We start from the raw sequence: 20,910 nt of genomic DNA, 5'->3' as shown, positions 1-20,910 counted from the left end.
AATGGAGTTTATTTAAGTACAAATTGGGTTTTGTATTGCCTTTCTTGACAATCTTGTTCACAGCAAGGGCCGTGCTCGGCTGCCTCTCCAACGGGGCGCGGCCGTCCCGTGTACTTCTCCTTCCATTTCCCTCTCTGCCCTATCCGCTCACCTGCCTTGGACAATTGAAACACATGGCGAAATTCCGCATAGCCACGGCCCCGCTGAGCACTGCCGAAGGGGGCGATTGCAGTCCTCTCTTGGCAACGCAGCGAATGGCGGCGCCGAGAGATCGTACCTCGCTAGCAACACGTTGTGGAGAAAGCTTGCTTGCCCATGCCAATACTTACTGGAGCCCTGTATCGAGGCGCCACCGGTACAGTCCCGTACAGTACCGTATCTCGCCCGTCGTCCCCGTCACAGGGCCCACCAGGGGCCGGCCCCAGTCTGCCTGTTTGCCAGTGCCCCAATCGAAGAAGACAAGCTTCAGCCGGGCGGGAAGCAACAATGACGCCGCCTGCTGAAGCTCGAAACACAAGCCACCAGGTTCAGCTCACTGCGAAGCCTGGTCTGGCGTTTGTGCCTCTTGCAGCTTGCTGAGTCTTGTCGGCACTGGCAGTCACCATGCAGCAAACAGCTCCTCCCTCAGCTGCCAGATACAGTAGGTGGATAAGTAGATAAGATGGCTTCCCCCTCTCCCCTCTCCTCTCCCCCCTCTCCCTCCAAGGCCTTTCGTCTCATTCAACCATACCCCTCCAAAGCTCATTCAAAATTCTTAACAAAACATTCTATCTTTAACACCAATCATTAACACTACCCATCATGGCTGGTCTCAAGGGATTGCACAAGGTTAAACTCATCCCTAACCACAACTACAAGAAATCAGGCCCCAAGTCCTATGTCTACCTTCTCAACAGATGGGGCTTCAAGCCCACCCAGCCTGGTCCATACTTCCAGATGAACAAGGTATCTCAGTCTGGTCACCACGGTCTCATGCACAAGATCGGCGGCAAGGCTACAACCTACCAAGTACTGGCGAAAAAGAAGCATGGAACCACCACTGGAGACGCAGAGGCTGGCGAAGTTGGCGCGGAAGACCAGCAAAATGACTCCATGTACCTTTGCCCAGTTTCGATTGGTACCCCCGCGCAGACTGTCAATCTCGACTTCGATACCGGATCTGCTGATCTCTGGGTAAGTGAGACCAATTCTGCTACTTTTGTAGAGCAACACAACCTAATTCTTCTGGTAGGTCTGGTCCACTCTTCTCCCTGCATCCGTCAAATCCCAAGGCCAAGGTCACACAATCTTCGACCCCACAAAATCATCCACATTCAAGAGTGTAAAGGGAGACAAATGGAAGATCTCATACGGCGATTCCTCATCTGCGTCGGGAACGGTTGGCACTGACAATGTTACAATTGGTGGTTTAACAATCAAGAACCAAGCTGTTGAGCTTGCTACTCAGATGTCTGACCAGTTCATTCAAGGAGCTGGTGACGGACTTTTGGGTCTTGCTTTTGGTAACATCAACACTGTTACTCCAAGGGCGGTTGCAACCCCTGTCGAGAACATGATCTCAGAGCAAGATATTCCCCAGACTGCTGAACTCTTCACCTGCAACCTCGGTAGCTGGCGCGATGCCAACGATCCCGACGGAGGTAAGAGCTTCTACACCTTCGGTTACATCGACGAGCCAACAGTCACGGCTTCTGGACAAGAAATTGCCTACACGCCAATAGACAGCTCCCAGGGCTTCTGGATGTTCGCCTCCACTTCGGCAACTGTGAACGGCACGACCGTTGATCAGTCAGGAAACACCGCCATTGCTGACACCGGAACCACTCTTGCTCTTGTTGCTGATGCTACCTGCGAAGCCATCTACCAGGCTATTCCAGGCGCCAAATATGACTCAAATCAACAAGGTTGGGTTTTCCCATCCAAAACGACTGCCGACCAACTCCCAGTTGTCACCTTCGCTGTTGGTGACACTCAATTTGCTGTTCAGAAGGAGGATCTGGGCTTTGCGGATGCTGGAAACGGCATGGTTTACGGTGGTATCCAGTCCAGAGGTAGCATGACCTTTGACATTCTTGGTGACACCTTCTTGAAGGGAATCTATGCTGTAAGTTATACATTCAACTACTTCTTAGACATTAGCTGACCCTTGCAGATCTTCGACCAAGGCAACTCTCGCTTTGGTGCTGTTCAACGCCAAGAGGCGAATCAAAACACTTCTGCTCCCCCTTCTTAGGTGGGCGGTTTGTACCCTACACATGAAGAAATGACTGAATTGCCATGGGACGGTATGGAGGCAAAATGGTTGGCGGATGGATGCTCGTAGCACTTTGACTTTTTGGATAGCAATCGATATTTTTAACCCCGACTGGCAAACCTGAGCTGCGTGACAATGTGAAGAGCTTCGAACGTAGTAAAATGTGAGACTAACCCAAGGAATGCCATGATTCTGCTTACTTCAAGATTTTGCTGGTGACTTCGTTCCCCTCACCCACGACTACAAGATGCTGAACAATCTTTAAGATTGGAGGCGGACTAAGAAACCTCCTAGATAGAGATAAGTTGCACCAAGATGCAAGAGTTGAATGAAGCGAACTAAAAGAATGTCATAAACTAGAAGACGTCGAACAGAATCGAAAGCCTCAAGTCAACTGAAAGGAAGAACCCGTAAGACTGTCAAACGCTGAACAGATATCTAAGTTTCAAATGGCACTAACTACTTCATGTAAGACGTTGTACAGAATTTGACTCGAGACTTGAAGTCAAATTTGAGTGACATTAACGGAAGCACTCTCGGACCGGATGTCTCCTAATTTTGCAACACTCATTTTGTATGGAGAATCACGAAATATTGGCTGATTTGCTCACCGCAACCCACATCCTGTTAAGTGGAAGAACTGTCTAGAAAATTGATAATAGTACAGTGTATATATTCAGATAGCTCTGATCCTCTACCTTCTAATGACGCCTTGTAATACAATATAAAAAAGAACAAAGCCTCCAGGAAGAAAAAGGAGTCATCTATGATCTCCTATCCAGCACAAACTCCCCGCCAATAAATGCAACATAGGCCCCAAACAACGCCCAGCCCATCCACCGTCTTCCGCCAGCCATCACAATCCCAAACAGCACCACGCTGCTAAGCCACATAGCGCTCACTTCAAACGTCGTCACGCCTTCTAATTTCAGACTTGCCAAATCGCCGGAACAGAACAGCACCCCGGCGCACAGTGTGACGAGGAAGATATTCGAGCCCGCCGTGTTCGCGATCACGATTCCGGATTCGCCGCGCTGGGAGGAGAAGATGGAGACGAGTTTTTCGGGGAGGGTGGTGGCGAAGGAGAGGAGTGTGACGCCCAGGAGGGAGGAGGAGAGGTTAAAGGAGGCGGAGATCGTGCTGATTGAGTGGCTGAGGATGTAGCCTGATAAAGAGAGGGCCAGGAAGCCGAAGGTTAGGTTTGCGAGGTGGTAGAGTGTGCTGTGCTTCCTTGGATGTTGCACCTTGGGGGCAGCGTGTAGGTCGACTTCGTCGAACATTTCTTCGGCAAGGGGGCAGGCTTCGGGGTCTTGTTGGGGGAGAGGCACGGGGGAATTCGATCTGGATCTCGATTTCCGTTTTGGAGCAGCTTCGAGGTCGTGCTCATTGTCGTTGCCGAAGAGGGTTGTGGTGCTGGATTGGGGGGAAATGGAGCGATTTCCCTTTTTCTGAAGAGGTACGGAAGATTCGTCTTCATCGTCGGAGTCAGAGGAGCTGTCCGAATCGCTGTCCGAATCACTATCTGAATCGACTGGAGGTGCCACAATGCCTTTGTAGATGGCCCATGCTATTGAAATGATGTATATAATGAATGTGAGGATCAACACGGCGCCACCGAATCGTCCCAGATTTTGGAAGAACAGGATAAAGAGGGTGAGCAGGGTGGTGAGGCCCAGGAGGACACCGGTATAGATCTTGGCGGACCTGTCGAATGTTGTATTCGTTGGGGAGAAAATAAGGCCTAGGGAGAAGGCACCGAGGATATTCGAGATGGAGGATCCGACGATGTTTCCCATCGCCAGGGGGGATTCATGTTGAGCGATGGCTGCAATTACAACAACCAGCTGCGCATCATGTCAGCATTTCCCTTGCAGATGCGATTGAAATGTCCATACCTCTTCCCATTCAGCACCAGCTGTCAAAAGAGCGATCAGAGTCGGCGGAATCCGCAGGCGCTCAGCGACCTTGGCAGTATGGTCGACGAACTTGTCGGCACCGAACTCGAGAACAAACAGGCCCCCAATGAAGGAGGCGATATTGAAGCATACATTGTCGTAGTCGATCATGTTGAAAAGAGTGTCATTGCGTGTGGAGCGCAGAGAGAGGAGAGGTCTGGTAGGGAGAAGACATTATTATTTAAGAGCGCGCGTCCAAATTAGGAGTGCCACAGACCATTTGGGGCTGGGACTATTGGCTTTGCGGAGCAAGACGAACCACAAGGGGCCAGAATGACGCAGATGCGCACACGAGGAATCGTGCCCCGTATCCTCACAAGTGTTGAGGTGCTGCTCTTTGCGGCGTGTTTCGTGATTGTTTTCATATAAACTCTCATCCTGTCTCCTGAATGTGGCAGGGGAACGAGGCGGGTAATTCAAACCTGCCCCGCGAACGTTTGTCAAAAGTTGCAATCCATGGCTTCATCGAATCACCATGCTGGACATCAGACGGCAATTGTCTCTGATCGCTGACAGTCGGAATTGGAATTGCTTGTTTGGTGAACGAAGCCGATAAAGGGGTCAGCCCGCGAGGCACATCCTGCAGAGAACCCCCACCTTCAAAAGCTTATTACAGTCGACCAGTGACAGTTTTCGAAACATTTGTAGTTCAGAACGACTGAAAACCGATTCTAAGACCTTGTCAAGTCCTGGATGCTGCCTGTTTACATTTCCAAACCCGGAGGGTATTTCGGGACACTATCGCGGGCAAAGTTCCGAGTGTTTCTGCTCCCTCAGGAAAATCGATAGTGTTGTGGTGTTCTAGATCATCGTCTGATTTGCTGCATCTTGTGCCTGCAGCTGTATTAGCTGTGGCGTTGGTCCGAAAGCCCCTGGACTGGCCTGCCGAACTTGGCGGTCGATATTTATTGTCCGACCTGCATCATGCCCAAATGCCGTCCAGTCTGCACAGAAGCCATATATGAGAGCATTTGGCCGGCCAAAGCCTCGAAGAGTCTAACCCTGTGTATGGTGGCCCGCAAGTTGCGCCTTCCCATATGGCACCATGCTGCGGCTAACGACCTCGGAATATACTTCACTGGCAGAGTGACATTCTTTCCTCTTGTCCTTCGTCACACCTTCACAATTCGAAACCTGTCATTGGTTTTCTATGCGGTTCCAGAATGCCTATGAGTACTTTATAGACCTTCAGCGCCTGACTACCCCGCCAATTTTCGCATGCACAGGTTGTACAACTTTTATGCCCCTTACCATCTAATTCTTTACTGGAAAGAGGTCCCTTTTGGAGATTATCTTGACAATGTCGACTCTATCGAATCCAGACACTGTTAAGCAAGTTGTTTCCGAGTATTCGGAAGCAGACTTTTCCTAAGACAAACCCACAATCCGATTCCATGAGAAGGCTGTCGATCCAGAAATTGTTGTTGAGCTTCAAGATAGCGGCAAACGGAACCGTCCTCTGGAATACGTGCGCGCTCTTCGGGATGTCTTCACGAGGCGGAATGCTCGAGAAGCTGCTGCAGTTATGGTAAAGTTTGGGAAGTTCGTTGGGCCTGGCACAATCATCACCGTTGCGTACATAGACCCGGACAACTTCCAGACAGCAGTCAGTTCTGGGGCACAGCTCAAGTACAAATTGTTGTTCATGGTCCTCATATCAAACCTAATTGCTATTTACCTTCACGTAAGTCAGCCAATGGTGAGTTCAGAGAAGGAAGGTTTCTGATATACCGAGGCCTTAGCTGTCAAGCTTGGATCTGTCACTGGAATGGATCTGGCACAAATGAATCGTGCCCATCTCCCTTCTTGGCTGAATTACGGACTTTGGTTTATTGCTGAAGCTGCCATCGTCTGCACAGATATTGGTCAAGTGAGTTCAAGTTTCTGAAGTGATACACTTCTTGCTCACCGCTTCTCAGGTCATTGGAACAGCCATCGCCATAAACATCCTCATTCCCAAGATACCACTAACGGCTGGTTGTGCTTTAGCTATAGCCGATACCCTTTTTATACTCTTGTTTTACCGACCAGATGGATCATTGAGGGGTCTCCGAGCGTTCGAACTCTTCATCTCAGTATTTGTACTTGGCCTGTTCATCTGCTTCTGTATCGAGCTTTCCCTCATCACGGGCACTACAGCCAGGCACGTAATGGATGGCTTTCTTCCATCAAGAGAGATCTTCGTATCCAATGGGTAAGTCTCCTGCACTATGCTCTCCCAATTAGCTGACACAAGACCCCAAGCTTTACCAATCGTGCGCACTATTGGGAGGAACTCTTATGCCACACACCCTTTACCTTGGTTCTGGACTCGTACAGTCGCGCCTCCGCGATTTTGATGTCAAGAATTCATCTTACCATGAAGCAGTGACAACAAAAACATCCGTCGGCATCAAGCTCTACCGACCATCCCTCTCAGCCGTCAAATCCTGCATGAAGTACTCCATTGCAGAGCTCTGCATCACTCTTTTTGTCGTCGCTATTTTCGTCAACTCCTCCATCCTCATCATTGCTGCTTCTTCTCTATCTGAAGCCGCTCAGGATGCTGATCTCTTCGGCATGTATAATCTCTTCGTGTCGAGCATTAGTCAGGTTGCCGGGACGATGTTTGGCTTTGCTTTGCTGTTTTCTGGAATCAGTGCGGGAATCGTGGCCCCCTGGCAGGGCAACTTGTCGTTGAGGGTGCCATCAATTGGAAGATACGCCCCTTTTACCGTCGTCTTGCAACGAGATCAATCGCCATTGTTCCAGGCATCATCATCGCAGCTGCAGAAGGAAGAGATGGCTTGGCAGCTGCTTTGAACGGATGTAATGTGGTTCTTTCGGTGGCTTTGATCTTCTTAACCTTCCCACTGATTTGGTATACAACTTTTGATAAGTATATGAGAGTCGAGACAGAGGGAGGAGCAAGCACATTGACTGTCGAGACGTTGGAGGCAGGGCAGGACGCGGAGACGAGGAACCCGACAGTCAGTTTAAAGAATAATCTACCAACGGCGATTGGTGGGTGGATCATTTGGGTGATTATTGCAGCGATGAATATTGCTACTTTAGCATTCCTTGGATTGGGAATAGGAGGTGATTAGAGCTTGGTAGACGAAAGGCCCTTTCGATGAATACAAATAAAGCTTTCAACCATTAGATTACAGTTTTTCCACGTCGGTCTTCCTGCGCTTTCGAAGATTCAGTACCTGAAGTGCAGTTTTTCACAAGTGGTTGCTCTCGACATTCTGGATCTAGCCTATATACACTACCCCCCGTCTACCCAGGTATCAATAATAATCAAAGCCTCCAACTCCCTCACACCTCCAAACAAAGAATGAAGTTTCCATTATACATCATACAACTCCCGTCTTATCCCCCGAACGATTCTTGATCGCCCACGAAGAAATAGCATTCCAGTCTCTACACTGATGTGTTGAGCCCTCGCCCGAAAAGCCCAGTCTCCGTTGATTGCCATCGTCTCCGATGACTATCCCTGCGTAATCGAGCGTTGTATCGCCTGCGCAGAGGACTGCTTGTCTTACTGCTTTTGATCAGCATCCCTCTATTTTTTCAGAAAAGGATGGGAAAGGGAAGGGGGAATACTGTAATCTAAGCAATGATATTCATGTCCATTACCCGCGAACCGTGATCGGTTACCACCATTTACTTCGTACTTTCTAATCACGTCTCGTAGGACGCCGAGACAGCGCAGTTGATGTGTTACGGAGAGGGAGTAGACTTCTGCTTCTTCGGGGTCTTCGGGGACGGCTTTGCTTTGTGGGATGTCGAATCTTCGGGGCCAGGGGACTCGTACGAATCCGGAACCCACTTCCAAATAAGATTAACCTGTGTTCTGGAAATGGTTTGCAGGAGGCTTACAAGGCATAAGATCATTCCACAACTTGTCTCCTTCAAGTCCCGTATCCTGATATTGTGTGGGGAACTCAAAAACCACTTCCTTCATCGGAACTACTTTCATCAGCTCCCACCCATTTCAAGCTCAAAGGAAACACACTGTCCGGAACAAGAGCCTGCGGCGGTAAGAGCCCATCCTCACCCGCCTCCCACTTCGACCCCGCCTTCCAGTTCTGCCCCACAACAAATCCCAAGTTAAAGCTCCCTATCGCCATGAAAAATACCAAAAGCACTGCCTTCAGTATATCGCCGACTGAAAAGTCATATTGTCTTCTCACAAAATGCGGGGTACCGAAGTACTCCTTCTCATCGAGCGGGACGGCGGCGTACTCCTCGTTCAGCATCTTGGCTGTTGCTATGTCGTCGCTATCCCAATACATCACGACAGAGAAATCAACGAAATAGGAAAGGCTGAGAGGAAGAAGGAAGTGAGATAAGGGAAGGAAGTCGGGAAAGATGACTCTATACACTATATCTATGTGGTACGATGCGATGGGAAGGGATGTTCGGCACTGCCTCAAGCCGACATGCTTTTCACAAATCATTAATTTAAAGTGTTGTTGGTAAAGGACCGGATACATTTGACAGTTGAACCAGGGCACGGCAAGGGGCCTTTTAATTAATTGGGCACACGGCTAAGCGCAAACTGTGGAGCTTGTGGTCGGGTGCTGTATCTGGTGTTGGGAGGTAGGGATTTAGCCGCGGAATCTGTGGTACTTGTGGTTGGGTGCTATATCTGGTGTTTGGAGGAGGTAGGGATTTAGCCGCGGAAAGGTGGAGTTTGACGTGTTTTAGAGTGCCTGGAGACTTCAGGCGGGTCAAGCCGAGTTGGTGTCGCCTCAAAGATCGTGGTTTTTAGAGGGGTGACACTATGTTTGATGAATGGGCGAATCAGGTAGTCGAATATTGACAGGCTTTCCACGTTGACCTGCAGGTCGGAGGAGACGAAGTGTTGTTTGAATTTTACGGCGCATTTGGTCTCGTCTTACTCAATCCTCACCCGAGTGGCATGTACCCCTGTTCAAAGAACAGAATGTCCTGTACACCATGTCCGCTTTGTGTGATGCACCTCGCTACATCATCCACCAATGCGGAAGTTGACGGACTGAATATTAGAGAGACCATTGTCTTTCACTTCTTGCCGTTTCCTGCTGCTGCTGCCTCGTCTTCGGCGAGCAATCCTTCAATTTCTCGCTCTCCCAGCCAGGTCTTGACGCTGTCGATGATCTTGTCCAGTTCATCTCCTCCTTCCATCACATCATCGAGATTGTGAACGCTAAGTCCACTTCGATGATCTGTGACTCTCTGCTGTCCGTAATTATAAGTTCGGACTTTATCTCCCCGACCCATCTTCGCAACGCCAATCACGCCTCTCCTCAACCTGGTAACTTCCTCCTCTCTTGCCTCTCTTCTAGCTTGAGCAATCTTAGACCGCAACAACTGCCAGGCTCTCTCCCTATTCTGATGCTGGGATCTGCTATCCTGCATGCTAACTACCGTATTGGTAGGAATATGAGTTAACCGAACCGCGGAATCCGTAGTATTAACGTGCTGACCACCCGCTCCACGTGCCCTCATAACATCTGTTCGAACATCCGTAGGGTTAACATAGTAATCACTATTCGGATCCTTCAAATCTGCTTCCCAGACCTCTTGGCCCTCGGTGCCGGAAGTTGGTAAGCTTGGGAGGACCAACACAGCGACAGCGCTTGTGTGTGTCCGGCCCTTGTTCTCAGTTGCAGGTACTCTCTGCACCCGGTGTACACCAGCTTCGCCTCGCAGTTTCCCATACGCGCCTGGACTTTCAATCTCGAGGATTGCTTCTTGTAGAGGCGAATCGCCGCTGAGATCACTGCCTCCATCTTCAGTCTCAAACTTCAGCAGCGACGAACGCATGTTCTTCTTCTGGCAATACCCCCTGTACATCCTCAACAGATCCCCAGCAAACAAGCCAGCCTCTCCACCCCCAACTCCTGGTCGAATTTCTAGGAGGCAGGGTAGGTCTTCGAAAGGATGTTTGGGCGTAAGAGAAGTAGCCAAATTGCGTGATAGCGTATCCAATTGAGAAGCTGTTGTGGCGAGGTCCTCAACAGCTAACTCGCGAAGTTCTGAATCCGTCGTAGGGTCTTCGAGGAGCGTGTTGAGCTCAGAGAGCGAGTTCTGCGTGTCCTCCCACTCCTTCAATGCCATTGCAACACTCTTTAACTCTCCAATTCGTCTTGATATCTTTGCATCAAAGTTTTCGGATGTTTCCTGGCTCAATTTATCGTGTTCTGAGGCCATGCTGCGCGCCCGCGCGAGCAGTGCTGGAGAAAAGGAGGCATGGCTGGCTACAGACTATTAGGTTCAAGCATTCATGCAGAGAAGATTGAGAAACTGACTCGTGCTGGCAAAGCGCAATAGCCTCCGTCCACCGGGCTTCAGGTATGTATTTGTACATCGACGCCAGATCCAAGGAGCTCCAAACATAATCGATTGTTGTTCTTGAAGCTCGCCTGAAGCTCGGCAACATTTTTTTGGCCGGATGAATGGCGGTGACCCGATTCGGCAATCTGCCAGTGACATACCTCAACCCCTCAAAAAGCCGAAATCGGGTTGATCAAAATAAATTTTTGTGATTCATCCATCATTGCTTACATTTATTAAATTTTCTCGTCTTACAGTTGTTCTCATAGCAGCAGTAAGTCATTTCTTTAAAATTTCTGGAAAGTTTATCCCGCAATGATTTTCAAATCACCTTCTTGCTCGCGCCGTCTTTGTAGGAGTTTCCATACCTCATTGCACAAGGCCATGCCTCTGAATTTCAAATCCGTGTACCCGGCAGAGGAGCCGGAATTTTTGTCTTTTCCTAGCAGGAGGAGTGTTGTTCATAGCACTCAGGGTATGATAGCATGTACTCAACCTCTTGCGGCAAGATGTGGACTCAAAATTCTGGATGCTGGTGGAAATGCTGCTGTGAGTTTGTACTTACCCCACTTTCAATATTGTCTCTAATAACTTGTAGGATGCAGCAGTAGCTGTTGGTATGTTCAAAGGATCTATTGGTTGAGTTTACTAATTATGCGAAGCCGCTGCTTTAAATGTCACAGAGCCATCCTCTACTGGAATCGGTGGTGATATGTTTTGCCTCTGGTACAATGCCAAAAGCAAGAAGATTGAAGCAATGAATGGCTCAGGAAGAGCTAGTGCTAAGTCCACTTTGGAAGCAGTCCGAAAAGATTTGGGATTGAAGGATGGGGAAGCAGGAAACGTCCCTCAGAACAGTATCCATGCAGTCACAGTTCCAGGAGCTGCAGCTGGTTGGGTTGATACTGTTGAGAGATTTGGGAGTGGAAAGTTAACTTTGGAGCAAATATTAGCCCCAGCCATTGAATTAGCCGAGAATGGATTTCCAGTTTCAGATATTGCTTCGAGTATGGTCAGTACTCCGAACTCTCTCTAATATTATTGATTTACAGCATCTTAGTGGAGAGCACTTGAAAAACACCTCATTGAAGCGTCACCAAACTACGCCGAGTTATTGAAAAAGGGCCCGGACGGTTTTCGCGGCCCTGAGCCAGGAGAGCTATTCAAAAACAAATCCCTAGCAGCAACATTTCGAGCTCTTGCCAAGGAAGGCAAGAAGGGATTTTATACCGGCCGAATCGCTGAAGCAATTGTTAAAGTTACCAAAGACCGAGGAGCCTTCCTTGGACTTGAGGATCTGAGAGATCATCTCGAAAGGGGAAGCGAGCCAGTTGATCCCATATCTTATGTTTTCAAAGGACAAGGTTACATTAAGACGCATGGTGATTTCGTCGATGGCTCCTCAGGCCAAGGGACAAACGAAGATAACCACGGCCTAGAAATCTGGGAACACCCTCCCAACGGACAAGGGATCGTCGCCCTAATGGCTATTGGTATCTTCGAGTCCCTCGAAGAGACCGGTAAGATCCCACGTTTCACTTCCGCTGACCACAACTCCGCTCAATACCTACACGCCGTCATCGAATCCCTCCGAATAGCCTTCGCCGACGCAAGCTGGTGGATCGCCGACCCCTCACACTCCAAAGTCCCCTCTTCGACATTAATCTCAAAACCCTACCTTGCCGAACGAGCCAAGCTTTTCGACCCCTTGAAAGCCTCCTCCAAGATCTACGACCGAGGCAGCCCAGCACATAACCACAGCGACACAGTCTACTTCGCCGTCACCGACAAAGAAGGGAACGGTATCTCCTTCATAAACTCGATCTTCGACTCTTTCGGCTCGGGAATTATCCCCGAAGGCACCGGCTTCGTGCTCCAGAACCGCGGTGCGAGTTTCCAGCTCACGGAAGGCCATCCGAATGTCATTGCGCCGGGCAAGAGACCGTATCATACCATCATCCCTGCTATGGTTACCAATGTGCACGATGGCTCTTTACATTCTGTTTACGGGGTTATGGGCGGCTTCATGCAGCCTCAAGGACACGTGCAAGTTCTGCTTAACACAATTTCGTTCAAGCATAACCCGCAAACTGCGCTTGATGCTCCGAGATTCTGTATCGGGGCGGAGGGCATACCAGGCGATCCATATGAAAGGACTGTCTTTTTGGAGGAGGGAATTGGTGAGAGTGTTTGTCAGGAGCTGAGGGAGATGGGCCATGGTGCGAAGATTGTTAAGGGATATGGTAGGAGAGTGTTTGGTAGGGGACAGTTGATTAGGGCGCATGTTGAGGACGAGGTGACGGTTTATAGTGCGGGGAGTGATCCGAGGGGTGATGGGGCTGCTTTCCCTGGATAGAGGGTTGGTACAGATGTGAGATTATTGTGATGAAGTCATAGAGAATTTGAAAACGAAACGCTTCCGTGGTGGGCTTCCTACAAATCTGCTTATTTGTCTTGTTATTACTCAAACAAATCTTGAAGTGCTGTTTGGAAAGAGGCTTTCGATGGGGAACTAGTGTAAGAAAATGTGGGAGGTTCATTCATCACATTAGGACAGGGCCACAAGACTCTAAATCTCGCTCTCATTCTTGCGTCTAAAGTACATCACTGAAAGGTTCTTCTGCTTCTCCACCCCTGCAGACCTTCCAGAAGAAAAAGCAAACGCCTTATCAAAGCCTCTCTCAAATTAGAGGAAAGGTATGATTAAACTGCACCGCTAATGTGATCCGTTTTGATAGTACAACAAGCAAAGCAAATTCCACGCTTCCTGAGACAAGAAGCTAAATGCAATCAGCCAGCCCATTTTTCGGAATCATGCCGTGCTATGCTACGCCTAAATATGCTATTGTCGAAAAGGGTTGGTAGAATACAGAAGAGAAGGACAATGTATCCGAGAGATCGAAACTGTCCATGTGGCTGGGCTTCCCCTCAAAACGCCATGCAATGCAATGGTAGAAAAAAAATTGTAGGGTATTCCGTCATGCTGGTGTCGACTCATCGCCAGCTAAACGGATTTTGAGGGTAGCGGGGAAGCATCATCCGTCAAGGAAAAGTTCAGCTAGAATGGAGATATGTGCACTTGTCGCCTTTAGCACACTGACCGACGCTGAAAAAACGGCAAGGCTTCTTCTTGCCCTTGTATTCGCCATTTTCATCGAAGATGGAGTCATTCGGTGGCTTCGAATCGAACTTGTGTGACTTCCCCCTCGACTTGTGTTTTCCTCGAGTTCGGTCTGACTGCGCATTGGGGCTCGAATCCTCGTTGTTGTAGTCGCCGTCCCATCTTGACTGCTGGTTATGATTTTGATATCCTTGACTCTGCTCCGCACCTTGCTGACCGGCCCAGTTGTTGTAATCGTATTGCTGCAGGGTCGCCGGTTGGTGCTCGTTGACTCCATAACTAGCAGCCAGGTAGCTTTGAACTTGTTGAGTAATCTCCGCAATCTGAGGCTGAGGAAGAGCAGGATTGTTCGGCACCGGTATTTGGGGGTAGGCTATCTGCGACACTGGGATTTGCTGGAATTGAGGCGGAAACATTGTCGGTTGTTGATGCTGAGCAGCCTGAATTTGAGCCATCCGCTCATCAGCTTCTCTTTTCTCCTTTACCGCCTTGTCTCTCTCATAGCCGGCGATCCACTCAGCGCGTTGCTCTGGGTTCACCATCCAATCCGGTGGTTCGATGGGAGGGTATGGCTTATTTTTCAGAGACTCAACAATGCGGATGAGGTTTGTTAGTTGGCTAGGATCCATCTTTGGGACTTGCGGAAGTTGATGTTTTGGGGCTTGTTGACCAGTTGGACCACCAAGTTGTTGAAGGATAGAGGAAACGTCAGATGGTGGAGCGGAGCTAGCTTGAAAAGGTTGACGAGATTGGTTTTCGCGGATCTCGTTGAACATTCGCTCTTCTTGACGCGCACGAAAGAGTTGGAACGCTTGTTCCGGGCCGTACTGGTGAATATCCTGCAATCTCCGAACGAGCCACGGTTCCGTAGGATTCTTGAGCTGATGCTCTCGTTGGGTGCTTCCAGGCATATCAGGATGAGAAAGTTCCTTGGGCGAGGGTGGAATGTCGTCCGGATTGGTGTAGATAACCATGAGCTCCAAGCCCTCTCGTCGCTGCTGGATCTTCTGCTCGGGCGTTGTGAAGCTCAAATCTCCGCCTCGCGTAGAATAATTTGGGCCAAATCGCGATGGCTTCTCAAGGGAACTGAAGTCAATGCTGATTGGCTCGTTGTACGGACCTTCAGGTTCAGTTGGTTGATAATCCTCGTCATCGTCCATGGTTTCAGAGACACGCTTCTTGTGCATCATGCCTTCAAGTCGGTCATCATGTGCATCTCGTAACATCTCATCCTGGCGTCCCTCATCTTCGGCTTGCTCATGCTTGAAGAGCCTGATCTGTTCCAATTCAGGTCCCTCCTTGAATTTGACCCTCAAATGGCGTCGACTTTCCTTTCTCTCACGACGTGCCTTCTCTTCTGGTGTCTCAGGTGGTCGAGGTGGTGCTTCAGGGGCTTTGGGAGGTTCCGGAGGTTTGGCAATGCTGGCCAGAAGTGCGCCAAGTTTCGACTCAGTCGGAGGAGAAGGCTCACGCTTCTTAGGAATGGGCTTTGCAACAGGCTTCGATGCAATACCCAACAGATTGTTTCCTACTCGACTCGCAGGACCAGCATTGTTGCCTATTTTGTTCATCGGCTTTGGTGGAATGGTCCTCGACACGGCTGGAGTGCCAGCATTGTCCGACGCAAACTTCTTACTGGGCTTGCCATTGGACCCATCGCCATCATGTAGTCTCTTTGCTGGGTTGGAAGACGTGGGATTTGAAGAATCGGCATTTCGAGCCTTGGCTTGCTCAACCTTTTCCTTCATCTTCTTTTCCTCCTCTGCTCGGTCGACGTCCTTTTTAGTTTTTGCAGCTTTCTCTTTGGCCTCCACGGTATTCGCAAGAATGGTGGCAATATACTTTTTGGTATCGTCATCCCCTCTTTTGCTCCAGCGCTTTGCAATGCCTTCGAACTTCAGCTTCTTAAGAAGGTCATCAGTCATCGTCTGAAACTTTGAAAGTAAACTCAAGACTGCTTTGGGCAGTTTCCCAACATAATCTTCAGCCTTATTGCAATCAATCAGAGTTGTCGTTAAGCCATTCACAAGTTTATGATGACCGCCCAAATGCTCTACTATAGCACCATAGCCAAGCTGATTTGCTGCATCAATTGTTTGAAAGAGCGATTCAAGAAGAACTTTCCGGTCGTCCTTTAGCCTCTCCAACTCAGCCGCCCGACCCGTTGCTTCCTCTGCCTTGGTAGAATTTGTCTTGAGTTGAACTCGCAGTGACGTCAAGAAACTTCCGTACTTTTCGATGGCATCTTTGACCACATCTGCACTTGGACTTGAACCTGGATCCTTCCAGATGATACCTATTGCGTCCCATCGTGCTGCGGCCGAAGCTGCTATTGGGCGAATTGGTCCGCGGACCTTGCAGCGCGTCAGCATTTCACGTATATAACAAAGCGCAACAAAGTCAATCTATGCTCTATCGGACATGGATACCGAATTCACGCATATGAGGGCACAAGGGCATGAGAGCAATGTCAATTGATAAAAGTTTGTGCTTACCTCGCTTATGTCCATCACCGGCATGTCTTCGTCCTCGCCGTACTCAGATTCTTCTTCCGAGCTGCTTTCCTCCTCTGACGAGCTTGTTTCGGTTGGCGTCGAAGGCGACTTGATCGATGTCAGGTTGCTTTCATCACGCAAAGTGGTGATTTTATCGGTCAATGGCTTAACGGCTTGGCTTGTCGCCTTCAGCTTGCTCAATGATGGTTTCGTCTCTTTGGGAGGACGGATTTTCTTGGTTGAAGGTCGTGCGGGTGTCAATGAGCCTAAGCGAGAAGTCAACAATGATGGCTAGACAAGGCTCGGATTATTCACTTACGAGATAGGTCGAATCCCGGAACAAGGTCTTTCCCGCTCCGTGATTTTCTCGGATGATACTTTGGAAGAGTGTCTATTAATCCAGGGTTAGTACAACGGGGAAAATCAACGGCAGTGGCCATAACAACGTACTCTTCAACCCAAGAGTAATCTGCAATGGCTGATCCTCCCAGGAAAGAAATGGTGCGTAATCAAAGCGTGGTCGAGATGATGGGTTCTCCGATGTGTGTAATTCCGGATATAGCATCCTCAATGGGTTCTGCGACGATGTTGACTTGGCCTGCTGAGTTCGTGGAGCACTCGAGGCGACATCTGCATCAACATATTTCTTCACGGCTTGCTTCGACTCGCTCTCTGGGGCACCATTGGGCAAGATAGGATAGCTGACGGTATTGCCTTGATTGACTTGCATAGTTTCATTTTGTGCGCCAGGGTAGTACACTGCAGGTTGGTCTTGAGTTCTTTGGTTGTAATTATTCCCAATCCCGTTCGCAGATTGTTGGAATGGTGCATTCGAGACACCGCGGTGAATAGGTTGGTTAGAGGGCATTCGATATTGAAGAGACTGTGGAGAAATTGTGGCACTCTCGGTTGCAGGGGCGGCAAAGGGGAAGGAACTCTCTGGGGCATGGTACCCAGTCGAGCCTTGCAAGGAAGGATCGACATTGTATGAAGTTGGGCCGAAGACATCGGAGGGTCTCGCATGTTGATATTGGGCAGTATAGGGAGAGTTGGCATAAGACACTGGAGGATAGGATGGCTGCTGGGAAGGATCGAAGTGTTCGTAGGCCATTCCGCTGGGTTGATATCGAGAGTAAGGATCTGGTTGCAGCTGCTGGTATTGATAATGTTGGTCGGCCGCCGCTGGCCAGCCAGCATTATTGATTAAGTCGTCGAACCGTATGTCCTCGGGCATGTCATAACCATGGTCATTTTGGTCCTCCATCTTGTCCTCGAGGAGTGTTGATGAAGGCGGTGGTCACGTGATGACGAAGGTTGGATTATTTTGGAGGGAAACTACCGAGGTGGGAATGGTCGACGATGATTGGATTGCTAGACGAGGGTCAGCTTCGAGGAACCCAGTTCAATTCACTGACTCTTCTCCGACTCGGGCGCAAACAGCACAGTGACCAAGGAAAATATCAGGTATGCCACCGCCGCGCCTTGGCTTGGCTTGCGAACGTGCAGTCCTGCTCTGCCCTCTGCCTTTTGCACCAGCAATGGTCCGTATCACACGTCGCCAGTGCCGCGAGTAAGAGCAGTGAGCCTATTGTCCAGCACCTAGCACCAGCACCAGCACCAGCGCCAGCAACCAGCAACTACCAGGGTCGACAAGAAGCGGTACGTTGGGCCACAGAACCATTGACGCAGCTCCGCAACAGCGCAGCGCACTCCTCCAGCGCCCTTCCCAGTGTCTGCCTCTGGAATACGGGCACTTTATCGCGTGGCCTGCAGCAAACGCGGTCCCCGATTCCTGAACAGCACAGGCAAAAGCGCGAGCTTGTGTCTTGGCAAATTGGGGGGCGTTGGGGGTGCAGCAAGGACTGTTTGAGGCGGCGGTGCTTTCTGGCCTTTTGCCTTCGCCTTCGCCCTCGCCCTCAGGGCCAACAATGAAGAATTCAGGTGTCACCCTACCCTTCTTAAGGCAATCTCGCCCAGGGAGCGACCGCAGCCCTCTCAATCGGTCAATATGTTTTAGTTCATAATTGTACGGTCATGCTTCTGTTAAGTCGCGGCCATGATGGCCGAAAGGAGAAGTTGATGGGGTGGCAATGAAGTGATGAAGGGGATGTTGTTGGAGAGTGAAGAAAGAAAGAAGGGAAGACGAAGACGGAGTCCGCGGTGGTGAACAGACCTGTTTCGCGGACTGCGCTAGGCCGAGAGCGGGAAGGCGCAGCTGCGTGCGGCGTGAGAGCTTCGAAATCCCAGAGAGTGATTGATGTACCTAGCTATTTACAAGCTGGCTGATCTGTCCTGAACTTCTCCACGTATCCTTCCTGCGCCGACATACTTGTAGTTTCGGTGAATGTGCATGATACGGTCCCTACAACTGGGCTGATTTGCAGCCTCCAAAACACCTGCAGCCATGGCAGCCACGCAGAACTCTCTTCGAGATCGTCAAATCAGTAAGATGCTTAACAGGTTGCAGTGAGGCCTGGGATTAACAGTCTGTTCAGGATCGATAGAGCGCATGTTGAATTTGAACCGCGAGTCTGAAGAACCTGCACCCGAGCACCACGACCATACCGCAAGCAATGGCCTTGCGATACCCTCTGCACCGATCCTGAATTCAGACGGCGATCCTATATGGAAGGTGCTGGTATTTGATGACCTGGGACGGGATGTTATCAGCAGCGTTCTAAGAGTGAACGATCTGCGGACATGGGGAGTTACAATGCATATGTATGTTGTTCAACAGATGGAGACATGCAAACGATTTGCTGATCTAGTCAGGCATATAGCATCCTCGCGCCACCCAATCCCAGATGTACCAGTTCTGTATCTCGTTGAACCGACTGCTTCGAATCTGAAAGCAATCACATCAGACCTCTCAAAAGGACTGTACTCTCCGGCATACCTCAACTTCCTCTCCTCAATACCTCGGCCGCTGCTGGAAGACTTCGCAAGACAAACAGCTGAAGCCGGCACCTCAGAGAGTATTGCACAATTCTTCGACCAATACCTGAACTTCATTGTGGGAGAACCGGATTTATTCAGCTTGGGAATGCGAAAGGAGAACACATATTGGGCTCTGAACAGCGCGCGGACGAAGGATGAGGAATTAGACTATGTCATTGACAGGATCGTCAGTGGACTTTTTAGTGTGATGGTTACAATGGGTAAGGCTTTCTCTAGAGAGATCCATAAAGGGTGATATGTTGCGTACAACTAACTCTACTAGGTGTCATGCCCATCATCCGATGCCCGAAAGGTGCAGCTGCAGAGATGATATCAGCGAAGCTTGACCGGAAGCTGAGAGACCATATATTAAACTCGAAAGATAATTTGTTCTCTGCTCCAAGCAATCGGCCGTCGACGGCCACTGGCAACCCCTCTTCAAGACCGGTTCTCATCATTTTGGACCGAAATGTGGATCTCATACCCATGCTCTCACATTCTTGGACATACCAATCTCTTGTGCACGATATCCTGAACATGAAGTTGAATCGCATCACGGTTGAAACCCCGGTAGACGAGAATAATCCTGCGAAAGGGACCACGAAGAAAGCGTACGATCTAACTTCGAACGACTTTTTCTGGAGCAAAAACGCCAGCGTGCCTTTTCCACAAGTTGCAGAAGATATAGACGCCGAGTTGAGTCGGTATAAGGACGATGCGAATGAAATTACCAAGAAGACTGGAGCTTCTTCAATAGAAGACTTGCAAAACGATACGAGCGCTTCGGCCCAACATCTCAAAGCCGCTATCACACTTCTACCCGAGTTACGGGAGAGGAAAGCAGTTCTGGATATGCATATGAACATTCTTGCGGGTCTATTAACAGGCATAAAAAACCGACAATTGGACAATTTCTTTCAAATGGAAGAAAATATCATGAAGCAGACCAAGGCACAGATCTTGGAGGTATTGACCGACGAAGCAAAGGGTAAAGAGCCAATGGATAAATTAAGATTATTCATAATCTGGTTCCTAAGCACGGAACAGGATGTCACAAGAGCAGATATGGAGAAGTTCGAAGAAGCCCTCAAAGCAGCTGGAGCAGACACCACCTCCCTCGCCTATGTCAAACAGTAAGGCCTCCTAGTGCACCCAAAATTCATCTAACACATTCCACAGGGTTCGCGCCACAACCCGCATGACAATGATGACCTCCGCCCCCTCTCAAACTCCCCAACAAGCATCCGCATCCACCGAGCTCTTCCGCGGTTTCTCCTCCATCTCCTCCCGCCTGACCTCCTCCCTCAAAGAATCTGGCGTCGGCGCAAACTTCGAGAACCTCATTTCAGGAGTCAAGAACTTCCTCCCTGCAAACCGTGACTTGACAGTCACAAAAATCACAGAATCAATCATGGATCCCGCTGGTGCTTCTAGTTCTGCTATTGCAAAGACGGAGAATTACTTGTATTTCGATCCACGGAGTGCGAATGCGAGGGGTACAATGCCACCGGTTAGTGTGGCGAGGAAAGGGGGTGAGATGCCGGGTGGTCTTGGAGGGCATGGACCGGGGACTGGAGCGACGTTTGGGCAGAGGAGACAGGGCTTTAGCGAGGCGATTGTGTTCACTGTTGGAGGTGGCAGTATGGACGAATATGGCAACTTACAGGAATGGGCTAAGCGGACAGGAGCAGGTGGGAGTGGCGCTGAGAAGGGTGCCGTAAGGAGGAGAGTGGTATACGGGAGCACTGAGCTCATTAATGCGGAGGAGTTCCTGAAGCTCGAGTTAGAGAAGCTGGGGTCCGAGGCAGCTTCATAGTCTCGATACGGATATCACAAGACACT

The 20,910-nt window shown here is 49.7% G+C and overlaps 9 protein-coding genes across 9 annotated transcripts; 5 read left to right on the top strand and 4 right to left on the bottom strand.

Moving 5' to 3' along the window:
• The first annotated feature begins 537 nt into the window (after nt 1-537).
• Nucleotides 538-2,365, top strand: K444DRAFT_615519 (acid protease). The gene is made up of 3 exons (XM_024880748.1): nt 538-1,173; nt 1,232-2,104; nt 2,153-2,365. The coding sequence occupies exons 1-3, from the start codon at nt 802-804 to the stop codon at nt 2,231-2,233; spliced, it is 1,326 nt and encodes a 441-aa protein (XP_024733972.1). The 5' UTR covers nt 538-801; the 3' UTR covers nt 2,234-2,365.
• A 346-nt stretch (nt 2,366-2,711) lies between these two features.
• On the bottom strand, nt 2,712-4,770 carry K444DRAFT_615518 (uncharacterized protein). Its single transcript, XM_024880747.1, has 3 exons — nt 4,427-4,770; nt 4,150-4,366; nt 2,712-4,098 (listed from the first exon to the last, which is right to left on the bottom strand). The coding sequence occupies exons 2-3, from the start codon at nt 4,318-4,320 to the stop codon at nt 3,019-3,021; spliced, it is 1,251 nt and encodes a 416-aa protein (XP_024733971.1). The 5' UTR covers nt 4,321-4,366; nt 4,427-4,770; the 3' UTR covers nt 2,712-3,018.
• A 937-nt stretch (nt 4,771-5,707) lies between these two features.
• K444DRAFT_692526 (natural resistance-associated macrophage protein) lies at nt 5,708-7,354 on the top strand. The gene is made up of 4 exons (XM_024887821.1): nt 5,708-5,893; nt 5,945-6,079; nt 6,129-6,392; nt 6,436-7,354. The coding sequence occupies exons 1-4, from the start codon at nt 5,735-5,737 to the stop codon at nt 7,009-7,011; spliced, it is 1,134 nt and encodes a 377-aa protein (XP_024733970.1). The 5' UTR covers nt 5,708-5,734; the 3' UTR covers nt 7,012-7,354.
• Nucleotides 7,355-7,406: 52 nt separating this feature from the next.
• On the bottom strand, nt 7,407-8,700 carry K444DRAFT_615516 (uncharacterized protein). Its single transcript, XM_024880746.1, has 4 exons — nt 8,210-8,700; nt 8,074-8,163; nt 7,798-8,022; nt 7,407-7,735 (listed from the first exon to the last, which is right to left on the bottom strand). The coding sequence occupies exons 1-4, from the start codon at nt 8,688-8,690 to the stop codon at nt 7,548-7,550; spliced, it is 984 nt and encodes a 327-aa protein (XP_024733969.1). The 5' UTR covers nt 8,691-8,700; the 3' UTR covers nt 7,407-7,547.
• Nucleotides 8,701-9,240: 540 nt separating this feature from the next.
• Nucleotides 9,241-10,578, bottom strand: K444DRAFT_535314 (release factor; the record flags this gene model as incomplete). The annotated part of the gene is made up of 2 exons (XM_024875278.1): nt 9,241-10,439; nt 10,491-10,578. The coding sequence occupies 2 exons, from the start codon at nt 10,576-10,578 to the stop codon at nt 9,241-9,243; spliced, it is 1,287 nt and encodes a 428-aa protein (XP_024733968.1).
• A 254-nt stretch (nt 10,579-10,832) lies between these two features.
• On the top strand, nt 10,833-12,946 carry K444DRAFT_665507 (putative gamma-glutamyltransferase ywrD). The gene is made up of 4 exons (XM_024887074.1): nt 10,833-11,064; nt 11,114-11,132; nt 11,178-11,527; nt 11,576-12,946. Exons 1-4 carry the CDS (start codon nt 10,900-10,902, stop codon nt 12,869-12,871), a joined length of 1,830 nt encoding a protein of 609 aa, XP_024733967.1. The 5' UTR covers nt 10,833-10,899; the 3' UTR covers nt 12,872-12,946.
• A 623-nt stretch (nt 12,947-13,569) lies between these two features.
• Nucleotides 13,570-17,395, bottom strand: K444DRAFT_632208 (uncharacterized protein; the record flags this gene model as incomplete). Its single annotated transcript, XM_024883453.1, has 4 exons — nt 13,570-15,990; nt 16,132-16,397; nt 16,451-16,522; nt 16,582-17,395. The coding sequence occupies 4 exons, from the start codon at nt 17,393-17,395 to the stop codon at nt 13,570-13,572; spliced, it is 3,573 nt and encodes a 1,190-aa protein (XP_024733966.1).
• A 34-nt stretch (nt 17,396-17,429) lies between these two features.
• K444DRAFT_615513 (uncharacterized protein) lies at nt 17,430-18,263 on the top strand. Its single transcript, XM_024880745.1, has one exon. It carries the CDS (start codon nt 17,491-17,493, stop codon nt 18,061-18,063), a length of 573 nt encoding a protein of 190 aa, XP_024733965.1. The 5' UTR covers nt 17,430-17,490; the 3' UTR covers nt 18,064-18,263.
• Nucleotides 18,264-18,535: 272 nt separating this feature from the next.
• On the top strand, nt 18,536-20,884 carry K444DRAFT_644752 (snare docking complex subunit; the record flags this gene model as incomplete). Its single annotated transcript, XM_024885000.1, has 5 exons — nt 18,536-18,575; nt 18,627-18,852; nt 18,904-19,289; nt 19,352-20,201; nt 20,248-20,884. 5 exons carry the CDS (start codon nt 18,536-18,538, stop codon nt 20,882-20,884), a joined length of 2,139 nt encoding a protein of 712 aa, XP_024733964.1.
• Between the last annotated feature and the right edge of the window lie 26 nt (nt 20,885-20,910).

The sequence above is a fragment of the Hyaloscypha bicolor genome (genome assembly GCF_002865645.1).
Source record: "Hyaloscypha bicolor E unplaced genomic scaffold K444scaffold_117, whole genome shotgun sequence".
NCBI classification, from domain to species: Eukaryota; Fungi; Ascomycota; class Leotiomycetes; order Helotiales; family Hyaloscyphaceae; genus Hyaloscypha; species Hyaloscypha bicolor.
This window is presented reverse-complemented; position numbering and strand designations above follow the sequence as displayed.